The sequence below is a fragment of the Papio anubis genome, chromosome 10 (assembly GCF_008728515.1).
Source record: "Papio anubis isolate 15944 chromosome 10, Panubis1.0, whole genome shotgun sequence".
NCBI classification, from domain to species: Eukaryota; Metazoa; Chordata; class Mammalia; order Primates; family Cercopithecidae; genus Papio; species Papio anubis.
Window position 1 is genome coordinate 72315701 of NC_044985.1, and position 17051 is coordinate 72332751.

The 17051-nt window shown below is 31.7% G+C and overlaps 1 protein-coding gene across 13 annotated transcripts in view; it reads left to right on the forward strand.

Moving 5' to 3' along the window:
* GULP1 (GULP PTB domain containing engulfment adaptor 1) overlaps window positions 1–14735 on the forward strand; it is a 308512-nt gene extending 293777 nt beyond the window's left edge. For 8 of the 13 annotated variants that reach the window (XM_031651397.1, XM_031651399.1, XM_031651400.1 and 5 more), the window contains 4 exons: window positions 325–549; window positions 2264–2402; window positions 6619–6713; window positions 12752–14735. In XM_031651397.1, coding sequence (XP_031507257.1) covers window positions 325–549; window positions 2264–2402; window positions 6619–6713; window positions 12752–12823 — 531 coding nt within the window. In that variant the 3' untranslated portion in view covers window positions 12824–14735. Of the gene's footprint in view, window positions 1–324; window positions 550–2263; window positions 2403–6618; window positions 7503–8509; window positions 8521–12751 lie in introns of all 13 variants that reach the window. The other 5 variants (XM_017946706.3, XM_021923780.2, XM_031651401.1 and 2 more) reach the window with 4 other exon arrangements.
* The last annotated feature ends 2316 nt before the right edge of the window (window positions 14736–17051 follow it).

The following is a 17051-nucleotide window of genomic DNA, read 5'->3' on the forward strand; positions in this document are numbered from 1 at the left end:
AGAAGCCCTCTCCAAAATAAATCTTCAGGCTTTCTTCGTTTTTCTCTCCATTACCTTCCTCTTAGGTCGTGATGAATACAATATTCTATTTAAAATATCTAAAAATGTAATATTTCAGTAAAAAAACATCAAATTAAGCAATGCAGAATCTAAGGACTATCACATAGGAAAACCAACTCTATGTTTTAATTTTAGAAAAGTTATTGTGAAATGATCTTATCATCTTAACAAAACACCATTTTACAAATAAATTTCAAGTATACTTTTTCCTTTCCTCCATGCCTTTCCTCTTAGGATATTTCTCTTTCTGTCATTCCTTTACAGCTGCTGCACGATATGTCTGATCATGAGCAACACGGGTTTCAGAGATGCTCATCCTCTTTCTGGCGTAGTAGTGGTGATTCATCTCCCTGTCTCAATATTTCTTCCATGTCTGTCACTCCTGTCAACTCACCTGATTCCAGACTATCACTGGGACTGTTAATACCACCACCTTCTAAATGTGGCTTTCCCAAGCCAGTCAGTGAGAGCAGCATCCCAAGACCGCATGTAATTTGCTAAGCAGATAATTCTTTTTATTATCCAACTTATTTTGTTTAAATTCTGCCAAAATGTGCTATTTATAAAGTTATCAAAAATTTAGATGTATCTTGAATCAATGTGATGTGATCTGGAGGCTTTGTGTGCCATTTTTGTTTTCTTTGATTACCTGATACCAGAAAGTTTCAAGTAGAGGGTGGTGCCAGTGTAGAAATTTACAAAAATATAAAGTAATACAGATACTTCAAATGATTTATCAGATATCACTATTGGGAAATTAGATCATTGGTAAAAGCAATTTCAGCAGAGTTCAGTGCAAAAAGAGCAAATCTAGATTGATAAGAGTTAAAGATAGAATGAAGTAAATCTTAGGACAGAAAGTGTAGTATCTCTTTCAAGGAGCTTAGCCTTAAAGGAAAAAGAAAAAGAAAATAGAAGTTGGGAGATTAAAGAGGGACAGAGTAAATAAATTTTTGGTTGGTTTGTTTTGCTTTTAATGACAGCCAAGATTTTAGAATTTTTGTATCATGAAAAAGAGTAGAGAGATAGAAGTGAGAGGGGATACAGGAATGGGATAATTAGGGGAATAGTATTGCTGAGTAACAGGAATAGGGTGAGGGGATACAATAAATAAATTGTTAAAGAAAGGAGGATGACAGCAATTTTCCTGCACGAAAAATAATGTACTAACAATTATTTTAGCTGAATAGTAAACCCATCACTCTACACACAGTAAGCCTGATTTTTTCATCACCTGCATTATCTGTAAATCAGAAAATTAAACGTATTCTGAGAATTCTAATTTTAATACGAACCACTCAAAGCAATCTCTGTCCAAGTTCTCATAGGAAAAGCAAATTTTTCATCACTATTCCCCCAAAATGGAAATTCTCTTTCTTTTATCCCTGATCAAGTGAGATGGTTTTCAAAGGAGATTATACGTATATACATATTGTTCCCTGTTTTACAAAGTGATGAATGTCTAATTTTGATATTACTTCTCAGCTATATTTTCATGAGGTTTTCATTTATCTTTCCCTGTATGTATTTAGTCCTGACCCAGACTGTATCAGAAAACTCAATGATTTGGGCAGTACATTGGTGATTATTAATTTAGTTTTTATAAGATAGCTATTTATTACAGAAAACTTGATGAAATCTTTCAAGAATAAAATGTACTGCAATGAATATCAGTTGGTTGCCACTGTTGTTATAAATACAAACTAAAATATACTCTACTTTTGAGAATGCAAAAAAATCAATTGCATTTGAATGTTTATATTTAAGAAGGCAAGTCACTTATGTCTAATTTTTCCTGTTTGAAATGTTATCTTATGCAGAGTATCTTACTGAAATCATATTTTTATATGAATAGTTTCTACTATATCTAATTCTCTGTTATAAGTAGCAATCATTTCTATATATCCAAAAAATTCACTGTATCTTTTATATTCATCTGGAATAATATTGTTACCATTTTGCCATCATCTTTGAGAGCATTTTTGCAGAAATGTTCTATTGCTTTCTTCTAAATGAGCATTTATCATAATTAGTGGAACCACATGAAATTGCAAATACTTAACTATTTTCGATCTACAAAATGGCAAATTCTTATGATTCAACTGAATTTGCTGTTTACATATATTTTATATGCATGTGAAATATTTAGCATTACAATGTGTCTATATGAAATACTACCCTAATTCATTTATTTTCATTGCAGGCAGGCAGTATGACATCTCAGTCGCCCTCCACTGACATCTTTGATATGATTCCATTTTCTCCAATATCACACCAGTCTTCAATGCCTACTCGCAATGGCACACAGCCACCTCCAGTACCTAGTAGATCTACTGAGATTAGTAAGCTTTCTCAACAAATCAATGTTTCTTGTTATAGTTGTGTACATTTTAAATATATAATTAAGACTTTGTGGGAAATTACATATCTTAACAACTTTACTTACAATTTCAATTATTGAAGTATTATTTTTATATATGTATAAATTTCCATTAATTCTATTTTACTTTATAATTCAGACTGCACTACTAACGACATCTCTACTTGGAACTTTTACCCATTATTTGAACAATTATGTTTCGATGTATTACTTCATAATAGAAAATATTTAATTATATATCATTGTTTTGGGTTATATTTTTAATATTTTACTTTAATTATTAAAAACAGCTCGTGGTAATTTTATTAATGATTTTTTACATGTTTAATAGAGCTACTTAAAATATGTTTGTTCATAGGGCTTATGGACTTTTTTAGTTAAAAAATATATGAATTATATGAATGTTGGGATTTATTAACCTTTTGTAAGGGTTCTTTCCTATCTAAAATGCTATAAATTCATTGCTTTTCTGTTTTATCTTTTATATATCTGGAAGGAACATTAAAGTCTATTTTTGATTAATTAGAAAACACCTAACAGATGCTCATTTTCAATATTTTGGCTGTAATACATATCCATCTGTGCCTTGTGACAGAAACTGAAAGCATAATTCTCAATGGTCATGAATCAGTCACTATGTCTAAAAGGAAACTGAAGAAAAGAGGGTTTTACACATTCTACTTGATTGCATTCTCTCTAGCTTATATTAAATCATTGTGAATATAACTCTGAAGTTTTAGCTTAAGACTTTAGTACATGGTAGGGCCCATATTATATTCATTTCCCCTAAGGAACTTAAAATACATTGCTCATGTTAGGTATTCAATTTATTTTAGAGGACTAATTTGTAAATACAAGGTAATAACACTAGTGTATCAGTCAGTTTTCACACTGCTATAAAGTTGCTACCTCAGGCTGGGTAATTTATAAGTGAAGAGTACAGTTCTGCATGGATGGAGATGCCTCAGGAAACTCAACGTCATAGCAGAAGATAAAGGAGAAGCAAGGTACATCTTATATGGCAGCAGAAGAGACTGTGTGCGCAGGATAAACTGCCACTTTTAAACCATCAGATGTCGTCAGAACTCCCTCTCTATCATGAGAACAGTAGGGGGGAAACTTCCCACATGATCCAATCACCTCCCACCAGGCCCCTCCCTCAACATGTGTGGATTACAATTTGAGATGAGATTTGGGTGGGGACACAGACCCAAACCATATCATTCCACTCCTTGCCCCTCCCAAATTTCATGTCTTTTCACATTTCAAAACCAATCATACCTTTGCAACAATCTCTCAAAGTCTTAACTTATTCCAGCATTAACCCAAAAGTCCAAGTCCAAAGATTCATCTGAGGCAAGGCAAATCTCTTCCACCTATGAGCCTGTAAAATAAAAAACAAGTTAGTTACTTGCAAAATACAATGAGGATACAGGCATTGGGTAAATATTTCCATTCCAAATTGGAGAAATTGGCAAAACGAAGGAGCCACAGGCCCCATGCAAGTTTGAAACCCAATGGGGCAGTCATTAAGTCTTAAAATTCCAAAATTATCTCATTTTACTCCATGTGTCACATCCAGGGCACACTAATGCAAGGGATGGGACCCAAGACCTTGGGCAGCTCCACCTCTGTGACTTTGCAGGGTACAGCCCCAATGGCTGTTTTCACAGGCTGGCATTGAGTGCCAGGCACACAGTGCAAGCTGTTGGTGGATCTACCATTCTGGGGTCTGAAAGACGGTGGCCCTCTTCTCACAGCTCCACTAGACAGTGCCCTAGTGGGGACTCTGTGTGAAGGCTTTAACCCTACATTTCTCCTCTGCATTGCCCTAGTAGAGGTTCTCCATGAGGGCTCTGCTCCTGCCACAGACTTCTGCCTGAATATCCAGGCATTTCCATACATCCTCTGAAATCTAGGCAGAGGCTCCCAAAGCTCAACTCTTGTCTTCTGTGCACCTGCAGACCCAACACCACATGGAAGCCACCAAGGCTTAAGGTTTTTACCCCATGAAGCAATGGCTTGAGCTGTATCTTGGCCCCTTTTAGCCACAGCTAGAGCTGGAGTGGCTGGGATGCAGGATACCGAGTCCTGAGGCTGCACAAAGCAGCAGGGCCCTGGGCCTGGCCCATGAAACAATTTTTTCCTCTTAGGCCTCTGGACCTTTGATGGGAGGGGCTGCTGTAGATGTCTGATATGTGCTGATGACATCCTCCCCATTGTCTTGGCTATTACCATTCAGCTCCTTTTTACTTATGCTAATTTCTGCAGCAGGCTTGAATTTCTCCTTAGAAAGTGGGTTTTCTTTTTCTACCACATAGTCAGGCTGCATATCTTCCAAACTTTTATGCTTTGCTTCCCTTTTAAACATAAGTTCCAATTTCATATTATCTCTTTGTGAATGCATATGACTGTATGCTTTTAGAAAAAGCCAGGTCACATCTTGAATGCTTTGCTGCTCAGAAATTTCTTCTGCCAGATACCCTAAATCATCTCTCTCGAGTTCAAAGTTCCACAGATCTCTAGGGCAAGGGTAAAACACGGCCAGTCTCTTTGCTGAAGCATAACCAGAGTGCTCCAGTAACACCTTGATAGCTTTTTCAATGTCTACATATTCCTGAGTATCAAAGTTTAATAGACAGAGAAATAGAGATTATATAAACATAATCTATATAAGTGAGTCCCTCCAAGTCATTTCTTGTCATTTTGTTTACTAAATTTTTTTCTTCCTTTTACAACGGGATGGGTTTGAAGCAGAACCTTTTGACCAAATCTTCCCTTTCATTAATTCATTTTTTAACAAACACCTACTAGGTGAAAAGCATTATTCAGTATGCTTATGGTGTAGCGGAAACCAGGACATTTCTCTGAAGAAAAGATCCTTTGAAAGCTAAATTTCAATTGATTGCCTGAGCAACACTAAACTGAAGAAAATAAATAACAGCAATAGTAATACTCATCAGTTATATATAAGGTAACAATAAATTCCCATTTTATTAGGATAGCCCTGGCTTATAGATTTTTACCCAGTGTAACTATTGAAAATGATCCTTTTACTTTTAAAAGTATCTGCATTTGGATGAAAAATTATATGTTCCCCTTATTTATACAATACCTGCAAGTACAAGGAGCTTGTAAAAATTTCACATTTATTAACTTGTTTAATACAAGAATCTGGAAAAAAAAAACATGAAGACTGGAAAAGTAAGACTCCTTCACAATGAGAATCACAGAGTGATTTTAGAGGATATGGCAGAAATCAAGTAGCATAAATATTATTTCTTACATGGCACTGAATTTAGAGAATGTAAAGTTCTCTGCAAAATGAAGGTATGAATATGTTATAAATACCCATTTTCATATATAATTTAATGTTTTTCCAATTAAGGATACATTTGAATTGATTCGGAGGAAAGAAATTCCTGAAGAATGTTTTATTTTAAAAATCCTGTAATAGGCCCAAATCTATCAATTACAAACATCACTTTCAACTTTGATACTTCTTTAGTGATAAAAAAAGTAGTGCATACTTTAGAACATATGTACAGAAAGCTTTTTTGACACTGCATCCCTGCTGCTTTTAAAAAAGAAATGTATTTCTGGGATAGGAGGCATTTTTAAAGAAACTATCTCATTGTGACTATCTAGAAAGGTGATATTTCATACTACATGAGACAATGTGCTTTAAAATTTTCTCTGGATAAAAGGGGAGATAAGAGTACATTAACTTTGAGTAGAGCTACTTACAAGTCTACTTAGTCCTACGTATTGCTTAACTATTGTGTTGCAAGGCATCAATCAATGGAATTAGGGTAGCCTCAATGAGTAGCGCATTAATTTTAGCAAATTTAAATTGCTTCAGTAAAATATAGGTGTTGTAACATATTAATTATCAGCTCTTTGGTGAATTTGATAGTAAGAAATCTTCATTAAAAACACAGAAATCTCTCTAGATAATAATTCTTTATAATAAAACTTTTTAATATCATAAAATGGGTCTTTTCTTCCTTATTAATGTTTAACTTGTCTAAGCTCAGGAAAGCCCCACATACAGTGTAAGTGTGGATTAGTGGTTCATTTGATCATGTAAATATTCATTTATATAATCCTGCCTTTGAAATCTAACTCACTCCAGCTCACTTGTTATTTCATTTACTAAATTATTTCCTTCCTTTTAGAACGGGACCTGTTTGGAGCAGAACCTTTTGACCCATTTAACTGTGGAGCAGCAGATTTCCCTCCAGATATTCAATCAAAATTAGATGAGATGCAGGTGACTATTGTGACTGACTGGCCCACAAATGATTTATTTCATTTTGATATGGAACAAAGAGAATGTTATGTACCAAAATTATGGTTTCCTTTAATTATTTTCACTATAAAAACTCACTTAAAATAATTACTTTAAAATAATAATGTACAGTTAGTCCTAAAAATACTCCTACAATTGCTAAGGATAAGGTCGTTGGTTTTTTTAATGGTTCAATTTACAATGGCAATAAGATGGTTCATTTTTTTTAATATAAAATGGCATGGATTCTAATGGTTCATTGTTTTGAAATCTAGAGTTAAAAAGTCATTGCATTAGATTTATAAGATTTGATCTCAGTCTTAACAATTACGAATTTGAAAATTGTAAATGGGTAGATGAGGGAAAATCTTTGTAAGATTGAAATTATTCTCTCTGAAAAGAAGCATTGTAGCTGTAGTTCATAACTTTTGGGCTTTTATTTAAAAAGCAGACACCCAGTGACAACTTCTTTAGGAATGTAGTTCAGTTGGGTTTTCATTTCTTTCTCTTCCTTTTACTTTTTTGTTCTAAATTGGTCTGCAGTTTACAGAAATTGGTTTTAAATGCTTTGCACTATGGGCCATGATTTAAAAATAGTCTTATAAACTCCAGAATAAAGTCTTCTCTTTATATTTGCCCTTTACATTTTGGTGAAGTTATTATATCCTATTTTTCATCAAAAAGTTTATATATGGTAGAATCCAGACAGACACCAATTATATGAAGCTGATTGAGAAGAGACAATGAAGACACTAAAGTAAGGAGAATGAGGTATTTTTGTTTATTAGTCTTGGCTTAATACATTCATTCTCAATGCCTCACTTCCTAGAAAAAACAATTATAGGTGAACTCTGATCTATCACTGATAATTACAATCCTTCTTAGAAAGTTAATTTAAATGCCCTTTTACTCATTTTTGACTGCAACTGTGTAGCTATCTCATTTTCTGTGTAATACATGAATTAATTATTGTTCTAGATGTAATAACATGCCTGAATTTAAAAGTTGAATTACTTAACATATGCCTTCAGGTTGTCAAAGAATCTGTTGAAACAGTGTTTCTCAAGTTGAATGATTCTTAATCCCCTTTTACATAAAAAATTATTTTAGATCCTTAGTATTAACTTACAATTTTTAAATATTGACAAAAATATTATAAACAACTTCTCTTATAGTTTTTATAAAATTATGAATTCAATAAATTATAAATTAAATGAAAGTCAAATTGCAACCCTAGTAGAGGATGGATGATCTTATTTGGTTGAAACTAAAACCACCTTTTAAAATTTCTATTGATTTCAACACGTATACTGTTTGATGGCACAGATTTCCTACTTCTTTTCTATATTTCAAATACTATGAAACTTTCAAATGGTGCATGATAATTTAGCAAGAATGCTGTATTTCAGATGAAATCAATTCCTTTCCTTTTACATTAGTTTTACGCATTGGACATGTACTATCTGGTACTAATGCTTTTGTAGTAACAAAGAAATATTTATGTGGTAGTATTTATTCTCAAGGGTTACACAGGTAATACAGAGTACTTTTCTATGAATTTTTTAGATTTTCCCAAAATTGGGAAAAAAAATTTATTGAGTTTTAAGGATAAGCCTCTATTTCCAGATTTTGTTGGAACCAAGTGTGAGACGCACTGTATTGGGATGATTGAGTGATGTGACACTCAAATAATGTTAAACTGTGATGTTTTTGCTTTTGCTGTTTCTAATATTTTCTTAATGTCTTTTTTAATTCTTTACTGCTTTCATGGTGGGTAGCGCCAGAGATGGTTGGTATATTATTTTTATAACAATTTTAAACAACTTACAAATTTTTAAAGCTGAAACCTTAAAATTTGCATGCTTTATTTAATAAAAATTCAAACAACAGCTTCATATGGGTATATCTGATAGTTATGTTTAAAGAGATTTCATAAACCATATTTTAAGATTATTTTTCAATGACTTAGTCACTATTGCATTGTTCACTTTATTGTTTTTTCTTTCTTTTCTTTTCTCTTTTCTTTTCTTTTCTTTGAGGCAGAATCTCACTCTATCGCCCCACCCAAGCTGGAGTGCAGTGGCGTGATCTTGGCTCACTGCAATCTCCACTGCCCAGGCTCAAGCAATCCTCCCTCCTCAGCCTCCTGAGTAGCTGGGACTAGAAGTATGCACTACCACGCATGGCTAATTTTTGTATTTTTTGTTAAAAATAGGGTTTCATCATGTTGCCCAGACTGTGCTTGAACTGCTGGGCTCAAGCCATCTACCCACTTAGGCCTCAAAAGTGCTGGGACCACAGGCGTGAGCCACCATACCTGGCCATGATTGTTTCTTTTAGTCCAAGATTTAGTGGCAAGGTCACTTTAACAAAAGTAAAATAATATTTTCTTCATCTAAACTCTATGATGGCTTTTATTATTAATCTTGCTAGCCTAATGAATCTAATGCACACATGTAGCTACTATATCTTTGCATATCCTATAAAAACTTAATATAGTGCAGTGGATTGTGAATACCATATTGAGTTAATAAGCTTAGTGAGACATTTAGTTTTCATCTTTCATTTAGAGTATTGTGACTAAGCTACTTTTAAGAGAATTGAATTATTAAGTTTGAAATCACAGAAATGTCTCATGCATGTAAGCATTTATGCAGAAATGTTAAACCATATTTCAGTATAAGCAGTTAGAAAATTAAACATTTATTTGAAATCAATAATGTAGCTATTTGATTTGACATAATTTAAACTGTCCAGCACATGTTACCAACAGGAAGCTAAGTGGAATAGTATTGATAGGCCACACTGTAACATGTAAGCTATAATAATTTAATACATTAAAAAACAAGCATGGCAAGTTCGTAAAGGATGAAAAAATCACGTACAAGTGGTGTTAAGTCAGCTGGCTAGTACTCTGGGAGAAGATCAACGTACTGCTGAAACTTACAGCAAATGCCGAGATAAATTTCAGAAGTAATCAACATTTTAAGATGTTTAAAATATTACTGAATATTCATCAGACTTTTGAATTGATAAGAAAATTTTATAAGAAAAAGAAAAATATAGACATATAGTATCCAATTTTTTGACATTTACTGTCTAAAAATATATAAATACATTACATATATGTAATTAAAGCAATTAGACAAATGACTAGGAAACTAAAGAATCAACAGATAAATAAAAAAGCTTCACCAAAGAAGACCACCAGTGGCTTACACATATGTAGACATGTTCTGTCTAATCAAAGTAAACATACAAATCAAATAAAGAACTGTAATGCCATTTTAATCTAGCAGATTATTTTTTAAACTAATAATCAATCAATACAAATGAAAGTGTAATAAAACAAGTACTGTAAATTGTTGGCAGGCCAGAGTTAGTTCAGAGGTAACTATGGCCTAGCAATCTCTTTAAAGAGTAACTTGTTATTAATACTTTTATTTCTATTTGATATCAAAACTTTAAAGCAATCTATTCTGAAGAAAAGGTAATTATAAATGTGTTCAATCTCTATGAATAAAAATACCTAGTCAACATTATTCATAATTTTAAAATGCTGGGAAGCAATCATTGTAAAAATTAATAGCATTTTATATAGTCATAATAAATTAGTTTTGTGGGAATTTAGAATAATCAAGGTCTGCAAAGATGAAAAGAGGAAGATGGAAAACTATATATGTAATAAATTACTTACATAAGAAAACTATATGGCATAAATATATAGATATTCATGTTATCATTAAAATCATTTTTAAAATTCTATAGATAGAAAAAAAGACATACCTCAAAGTGCAGTGGTTTTTCCTTCCTTGATATGCTTTTCTATTTCAAAATAAGAAAATTCATAAAAATACTACATATAAAACTCATAAGGTGAATAATATTTTAATTAATCATTCTTTTGTGTGACATTAGCTTATGGTAATTCCCATCACTGCATAAATAAAGTATCATTTTTATTAAGAGGTTTGAAGCTCAAGAGGATATGGAATGATTTGGAGTTTATTAAATTGTGATTTGCAAAATGGGACTTACGAAGAAGACAGGAAATGTGTGGGAAATTTTATCTTAGGAAAAAAGAAAATCAACAAACCTTATAATATGTAAGAATCCCTAAAAAGTCAATATAGTGATAGATATTATCGTAAGTCATATACTAACACTTTATTATTAAAATAGTAATTAACCTCTATTTTACTTTGACTGCTATTCTGCTTTTCCAATATTGATAACACGTTGACAAATAGTATTTTCAGTGTAATTGAAGTGATACTGGTTTACTAGCAGAATGAACTGATACAATTTAAAAGTACCATATGGTATCAAACATTTCCACACTCTTTCTATCTGTCATTATCTGTCTATCAATGTATCATCTCTCTACCATTTATAGTATACCAGAAGATGACATAATACACAAATCTTCAGATATCCAAATAAAATAATTTTAAAGAAAAGTTTACTTACAGTATTATGAAGTATTTATTTTTCTAAGTATTTGCTGGCTGTTTGAGAAATATAAATAAATATGACAAAATGTATTTTGTGATAAGAACAGATTTTTAAAAAATAATGATAAGTACTCTCATATTTACTCAACTAAATAAAGATTGTATTCCAAGTACTGGAAAGACTTCTGAAAAACTTTCACAATGATTACATCACTATATTGCTGTATAGTAGTAGTCTCTGTGCTATAAACATAATGAAGAATATTCTTTGAACATTAATAACAAAGTGTGGCTTACAGCTTTGTAACTGCCTTCCTCCTCCATATGATGATGTTTACACTGGATTTAGAGAAAGATAAGAACATTTACATAACTATTCTAAATAAAAGTAATTTGGGGAGATGCAAAAAGATACACAATTAGCTAACATACAAGTAAATATAGTCAGTCTAATTGAATAAAACACCCAAAGCAGAGGTGAAAACCAATGGTTACCTTTAAGAGGCATTTTCTTTTCTTTACGAATACACTGCTATCTGCATATTATTTGCCAATAATGTGTCACATGGCCACTCGAAATTACAAATTACCTTTCTGAAACATTTCAGTTCTGTTAGTAAGAAAAAAAAAAGGTAGAGTATATAGAGAGCACTACCACATTTGCTTCTACAAGGAGATTTACAATGTAACCTCCACTTTCATCCATCAGTGCAAGTCTGTGCTTTTCATCTTTTTGTAGGCCCATGTGTAGAGATTTACAAGAAAGGGTAGGAATGAGGAAAGGTGGTAAGAAGAGATGACCCGCAGTTCAATTATATTATGCAATTAAAACAATAGAGAGATTGGAGTGGAGAAGGACAGACTCCTTTGCCATTAACTTTTAACTCAAAATCTTGGTGGAAAAACACTTTCATAGCAATTGTGTTCTTACACTCAATAAATCAAAGACAACTTAACTTCTAAAATATGCAAGGGAGAGTAGGAGTCAAAGAAGCCAGTCTGCTACAAGCGACAGCAAGGCTAGTAGGGGAAGTTTTCTCCATGGCAAAATAATCTGCAGTTGTATGTTCCACAGAGGATATGGCATTCCATTTAAAAGAAGTATTTTACCAAGGCTCTGGTCAGTGCTAACCGGGAAGAAAAGGTGAAAATCATCAGGATATCTTGAACCTCTCATCAATTTGAAGTCTAACTATCCTAATAATATTTAAATTAATAATAATTTTTAAAGCTAACAGATTTCATTTGCGATAGAATGATGTAGTAACTAACCTTTTCTGAAAAAGAAACCTGTGTCTTAATTTTATGTATTTTCTTCTGTCTCTCATGCATGCTAACCTCACATATATTTAAAACATTAAAGTGTTAATGGGTCTGAAAGAACTACCAGTGCTTATACACCTATATAAAAATTCAACAAGTCAACATTTTACATATAGTTATTATTAGTTGATCAAAGCATGAATATTTCAACTTCAGTGCGTAGTCTTTTTTATTCACTGATTTTATTTTATTTTATTTTGCTGTGAGCATTTTGGATATTAATGATTTTATTCTGTTTTACAGGAGGGGTTCAAAATGGGACTAACTCTTGAAGGCACAGTATTTTGTCTCGACCCATTAGACAGTAGGTGCTGACATCAAGAACAAGAAATCCTGATTCATGTTAAATGTGTTTCTATACACATGTCATTTATTATTACTTTAAGATAGGTATTACTCATGTGCCAATATGTTTTTGAATATTTTAATATTTTGAAAATTTTTTCAGTTAAATTTCCTCACCTTCACTATTGATCTATAATTTTTATTTTAAAAACAACTTACTATAAAGTAGATCATACTTTTATGTTCCTTTCTGTTTCTACTGTATATGAATTTGTAATTGAAAGACGTATTATACAAATACCTGCCTTGTGTCTGAGTTCTATTTAGTTAGCATCTTGAAACTTGTATTCATTTTCCAGATTGCTGGTTTATTAATGATTTCCCAAAAGCCATACCTTAAAGATAACTTTTTAAATTCTGAAGAGATATGCCAATGCCAAACTAAACATGGTCTGTTTTCAAACCAACAAACATGTTACTATTCATTAGACAGATGTCATTTTATGTATAAATACTGTTCACATCACTGGGAAAATGTAAACTTTAAACATAATGCCACAAGGTCACTAATTTCTAGCAGGTAAAATTATAAGGATATAAATTCCAATAATAAACCGAATGTATTTAGAGTATTTATTAGTAAATGCAAGGTGATGTTAGTTATGATCAGTTATACTCTAAATATTTAATTTGTTTTACAAAGATAATGAAAAAATGAAAATTTGCTATTTATTAAAAAAACTTTAAATTTCATTCCAAATGAGATAAGTTATATTACTATAACATCTAAGCATCATCTGATTTGATATTCCCTAAAAAACATTTGGAATATATGCTATCTATAGATTCAGTGTCTATTATCCATATTTACTTTACCAAATATATTTCTTCTCACTACATAAGGACTACTCTTCTCATATTTTCTTCTTTGATGAAGATATTTTTCACCAAAGTTTATTTTGTGATGCCCCATTGGTTTTGATACTTTAAAATCTGTGACACCCATTCTATATGACTTATCAATATTATTTGGTAAATTCAATTTGTATTTGTTTGGTTAAAGTCAAAAATCTCATTTTAAAAAACCCTCGTTACTGCTCAGTTTAGTCTTGAACATGAGCAATAAAATTCTCCTGCATTTCATTCTTGATGTGCTGATGAACTTAGACTTTTAAAAATATTTGTTTTCTATACCTTTACCCATTACATAACAGACTAATTTGTACTCAGTAAAGCAAAAATTTATGATCAAAATTTCTAACTTGGTTCATCACATTATAAGATAAATAAATTAAATTAATGAAAATGTGACTTAAATTAGGGGTAACCCTCAAAAATAGGTTTATCATTTACTCACGGGAATTTTCTTCAAGTGTTAAAGGTACATTTTCACTAGGAAAAGAAATCAAATATGCTTATGCAATATATATTTGTCTGTTTTTCCTTAATGTTATATGGTATATATGAGCCTTCTTGTTTAGTTTCTTTTATCTGCTAAGTTGTACCTTAATTAGAGGACAATATATGTTTCATAAGGAAGAGTCTTTATAATTTTGTTTGTCAGATAGTATTTTGGAATTTGTATAATGAGGATGTTTAGAAGCCATATAAGTGGCTTTTTTTAACAGATAGAATTTGTATTTTTATTGTACTTTAAAAAGATTTATGTAATAGGTATATATTTAGTGGCCATTTATTATCAATGGTAACACAATAGAGTACTGAGATGGTATTTGCACATTTAAGATCTGTTACTTTACCAATTTTTAATGGTAATCAACTCTGCTACTGGCATGATGAAATAGTACATAATTGGTCATTAATTATGAACATTTATTTCTCCAGTGCGTTTTTATGAAGATCTGGTTGAAAATTGTATTTCTATGTAAACTCAATGATATGTTTGGTTTTCCTGAAAATAAATGATTTTAAATAAATTAAATTGCATAATTCATTTGTTAAATAATCTGTAATTAATATAGACACATTCTGAAGCTAATTATGTAACAGATTTTCTTGATCATAAATGGAGCTAAAAGAAAGGGAGAGAGTCAGAGAGAAAGGCAAAGAAGAAATAAAGGGCTTTACCTTTAACTTCATTTCTTGCAGCCCACACACATTTTAGCTTTATGAGCAAATGTCATTCAGTTGTGAAAACAGTGGACTGATCCTGCTGGTGAGAGAGGTCATGATTTGCTTCCTTTTACCAGAAGCATCTGGTGCAAAAACTGTATTATGTAAATATCAATTTCATAACTGGAGGCTTTTTTTAACTTAGCAGTAATGCAAAGGGTGTCTTGGCCAACAGTTTTATAAAGGTGGAACTTGATAATAGGATGCGGATTATGACTAAGAGTATAATCATGAAGAAGTTTTGAATCAATTTAAAACACGATGTTAAGTATTTTATGGACACGGGACTCACATGCACAGCCTTCGAACACCAAGGAACAATTCATCAATTCATTCCATAAAATTCATTTATTACTCACTTTATATGAATAACATGTACTTTATGGGGTAAGAAAACATCTAGCAAGTTTGCTAACATGTGTTAGCAGGTAGCGTTAAATTGACAGGATCCCTGATTTCAGTCAGTTTATTGTCATAAAGTAAAAGTATGAGAAGCATATAAGTTAATGAATAAAAGCCAATATGTATTACAACACTGTGTGAACCAAAAACTTCCCCAGGAACACTTATATTTAAGTATGTTTAAGTCTGGGTACCTCGTACTGGCTGATGTCAGCTATCAGACATCCAGTGTGAAGTTTATCAGAATAGCCCAATGGCAAAAATTTTCTTCATCTCTTTTTGTTCTTTTATTTGGATTTGGATTTTTCTTAAAAAAAATGAATAATATTATGGGAATGTATTTTCAGTAGGATTTCTCATAGATAATATGTTGCATTTCTAAATACTGATTTTTTTTATTCGTTTTTATGTTACTTAGCATAACCCTGAAAAAACTGGCTGTTAATGTTTTTCTATTCCAATGTTTCCACATATACTTCCAGATTCAATATTTACTCATGATTTTGGGCTTCATCCTCTGTTAAATTACTTGAAGAATCTTGGAGTCATTTTTGACAACTGAATTTCAGACTCCACCTAAACTACACCCTTTATAGGGAGCTCATAAATGTGATGGTCACAGTTGGAATTGCCCTTGGACCCCTGTGTCTCATGCAGAAAGTGTCTTCTTCCTATATAACTTCAGACAAATATTTAAAATCTCCCCCCTCTAATGTCCATCTCACAAATTTGACACAAACTTTAATTCTTGTACATTTATTTCATGTTTTGATCTTTTGTTGTTAAGGTCCGTGATAATCCACTAATGAAACTCCTTCCCCAAAAGCATAATTTCTCTAGAATTCCAAGTAGGATTTTCTTAATCTAGCAAGAACACAACCTCCTAAAATCATTCATGGTCTATTTTCTTGCTTTCAAAATACAGTTTAAGAAATACGAATATTATGTAAGTAGCAGACAGTATTGTCTTTCTCTGGATTCATTTTGTTCTGCTCTACTTCTTAGCTTCTAATCAATACTTCTAATCAATACTATGCCAATTCTAATGGCATACTTAAGAAGTAGTTGAGATTAAAGACTCACTTTCCATTTTTCTGACATTACGTGATAAATTGAAATAACCAAATTTCTTATTTCTGTATCATTAACATTGTGTTTTTTGTCAGTTAATAGTACCACCAAGACTATGTAACACAAATTTTGTAAAAATTTATTTTCTTTACCTTAGCTATATTTTTGGCATTCATTCAGATCTACATGCCAAGTTCATTGAACCAAATCTTCTAGTTTTCAAGCAATTCTATAGACACCTTGGAATATTCATTAAGACTTTTAAAGGTTTATGTTTTCATTCAAGAAGGCCTGATTAGAAGCTATAGAAGTTGTCTTCTTAAAAATATTTTCCAGTACCTGCTGGAATAACAAAGTTCTCCAAGAAAGAACACTCTGAAATCTCATATTTTCTTAGTACCTTGGACATAATCAACTTATGATAGTATATTTTGTAAAATCAGTAAGATATTGTCTAAGAAACATCTTTCTTTTTGTATTTTTAATAAAACATTTTTTAAAAAGCTTTGCTCTCCATTTTTCAACCATTTTGAAGAAAGTATTGCCTTGACATCCTTCCTCTTTGTTACCAAGTACAACACTTTGTCCAAAAGCATTCATTAAAAGATTGCATATTTATTTAGATGCTTCTTGCTAATGATGTGAACTTAAA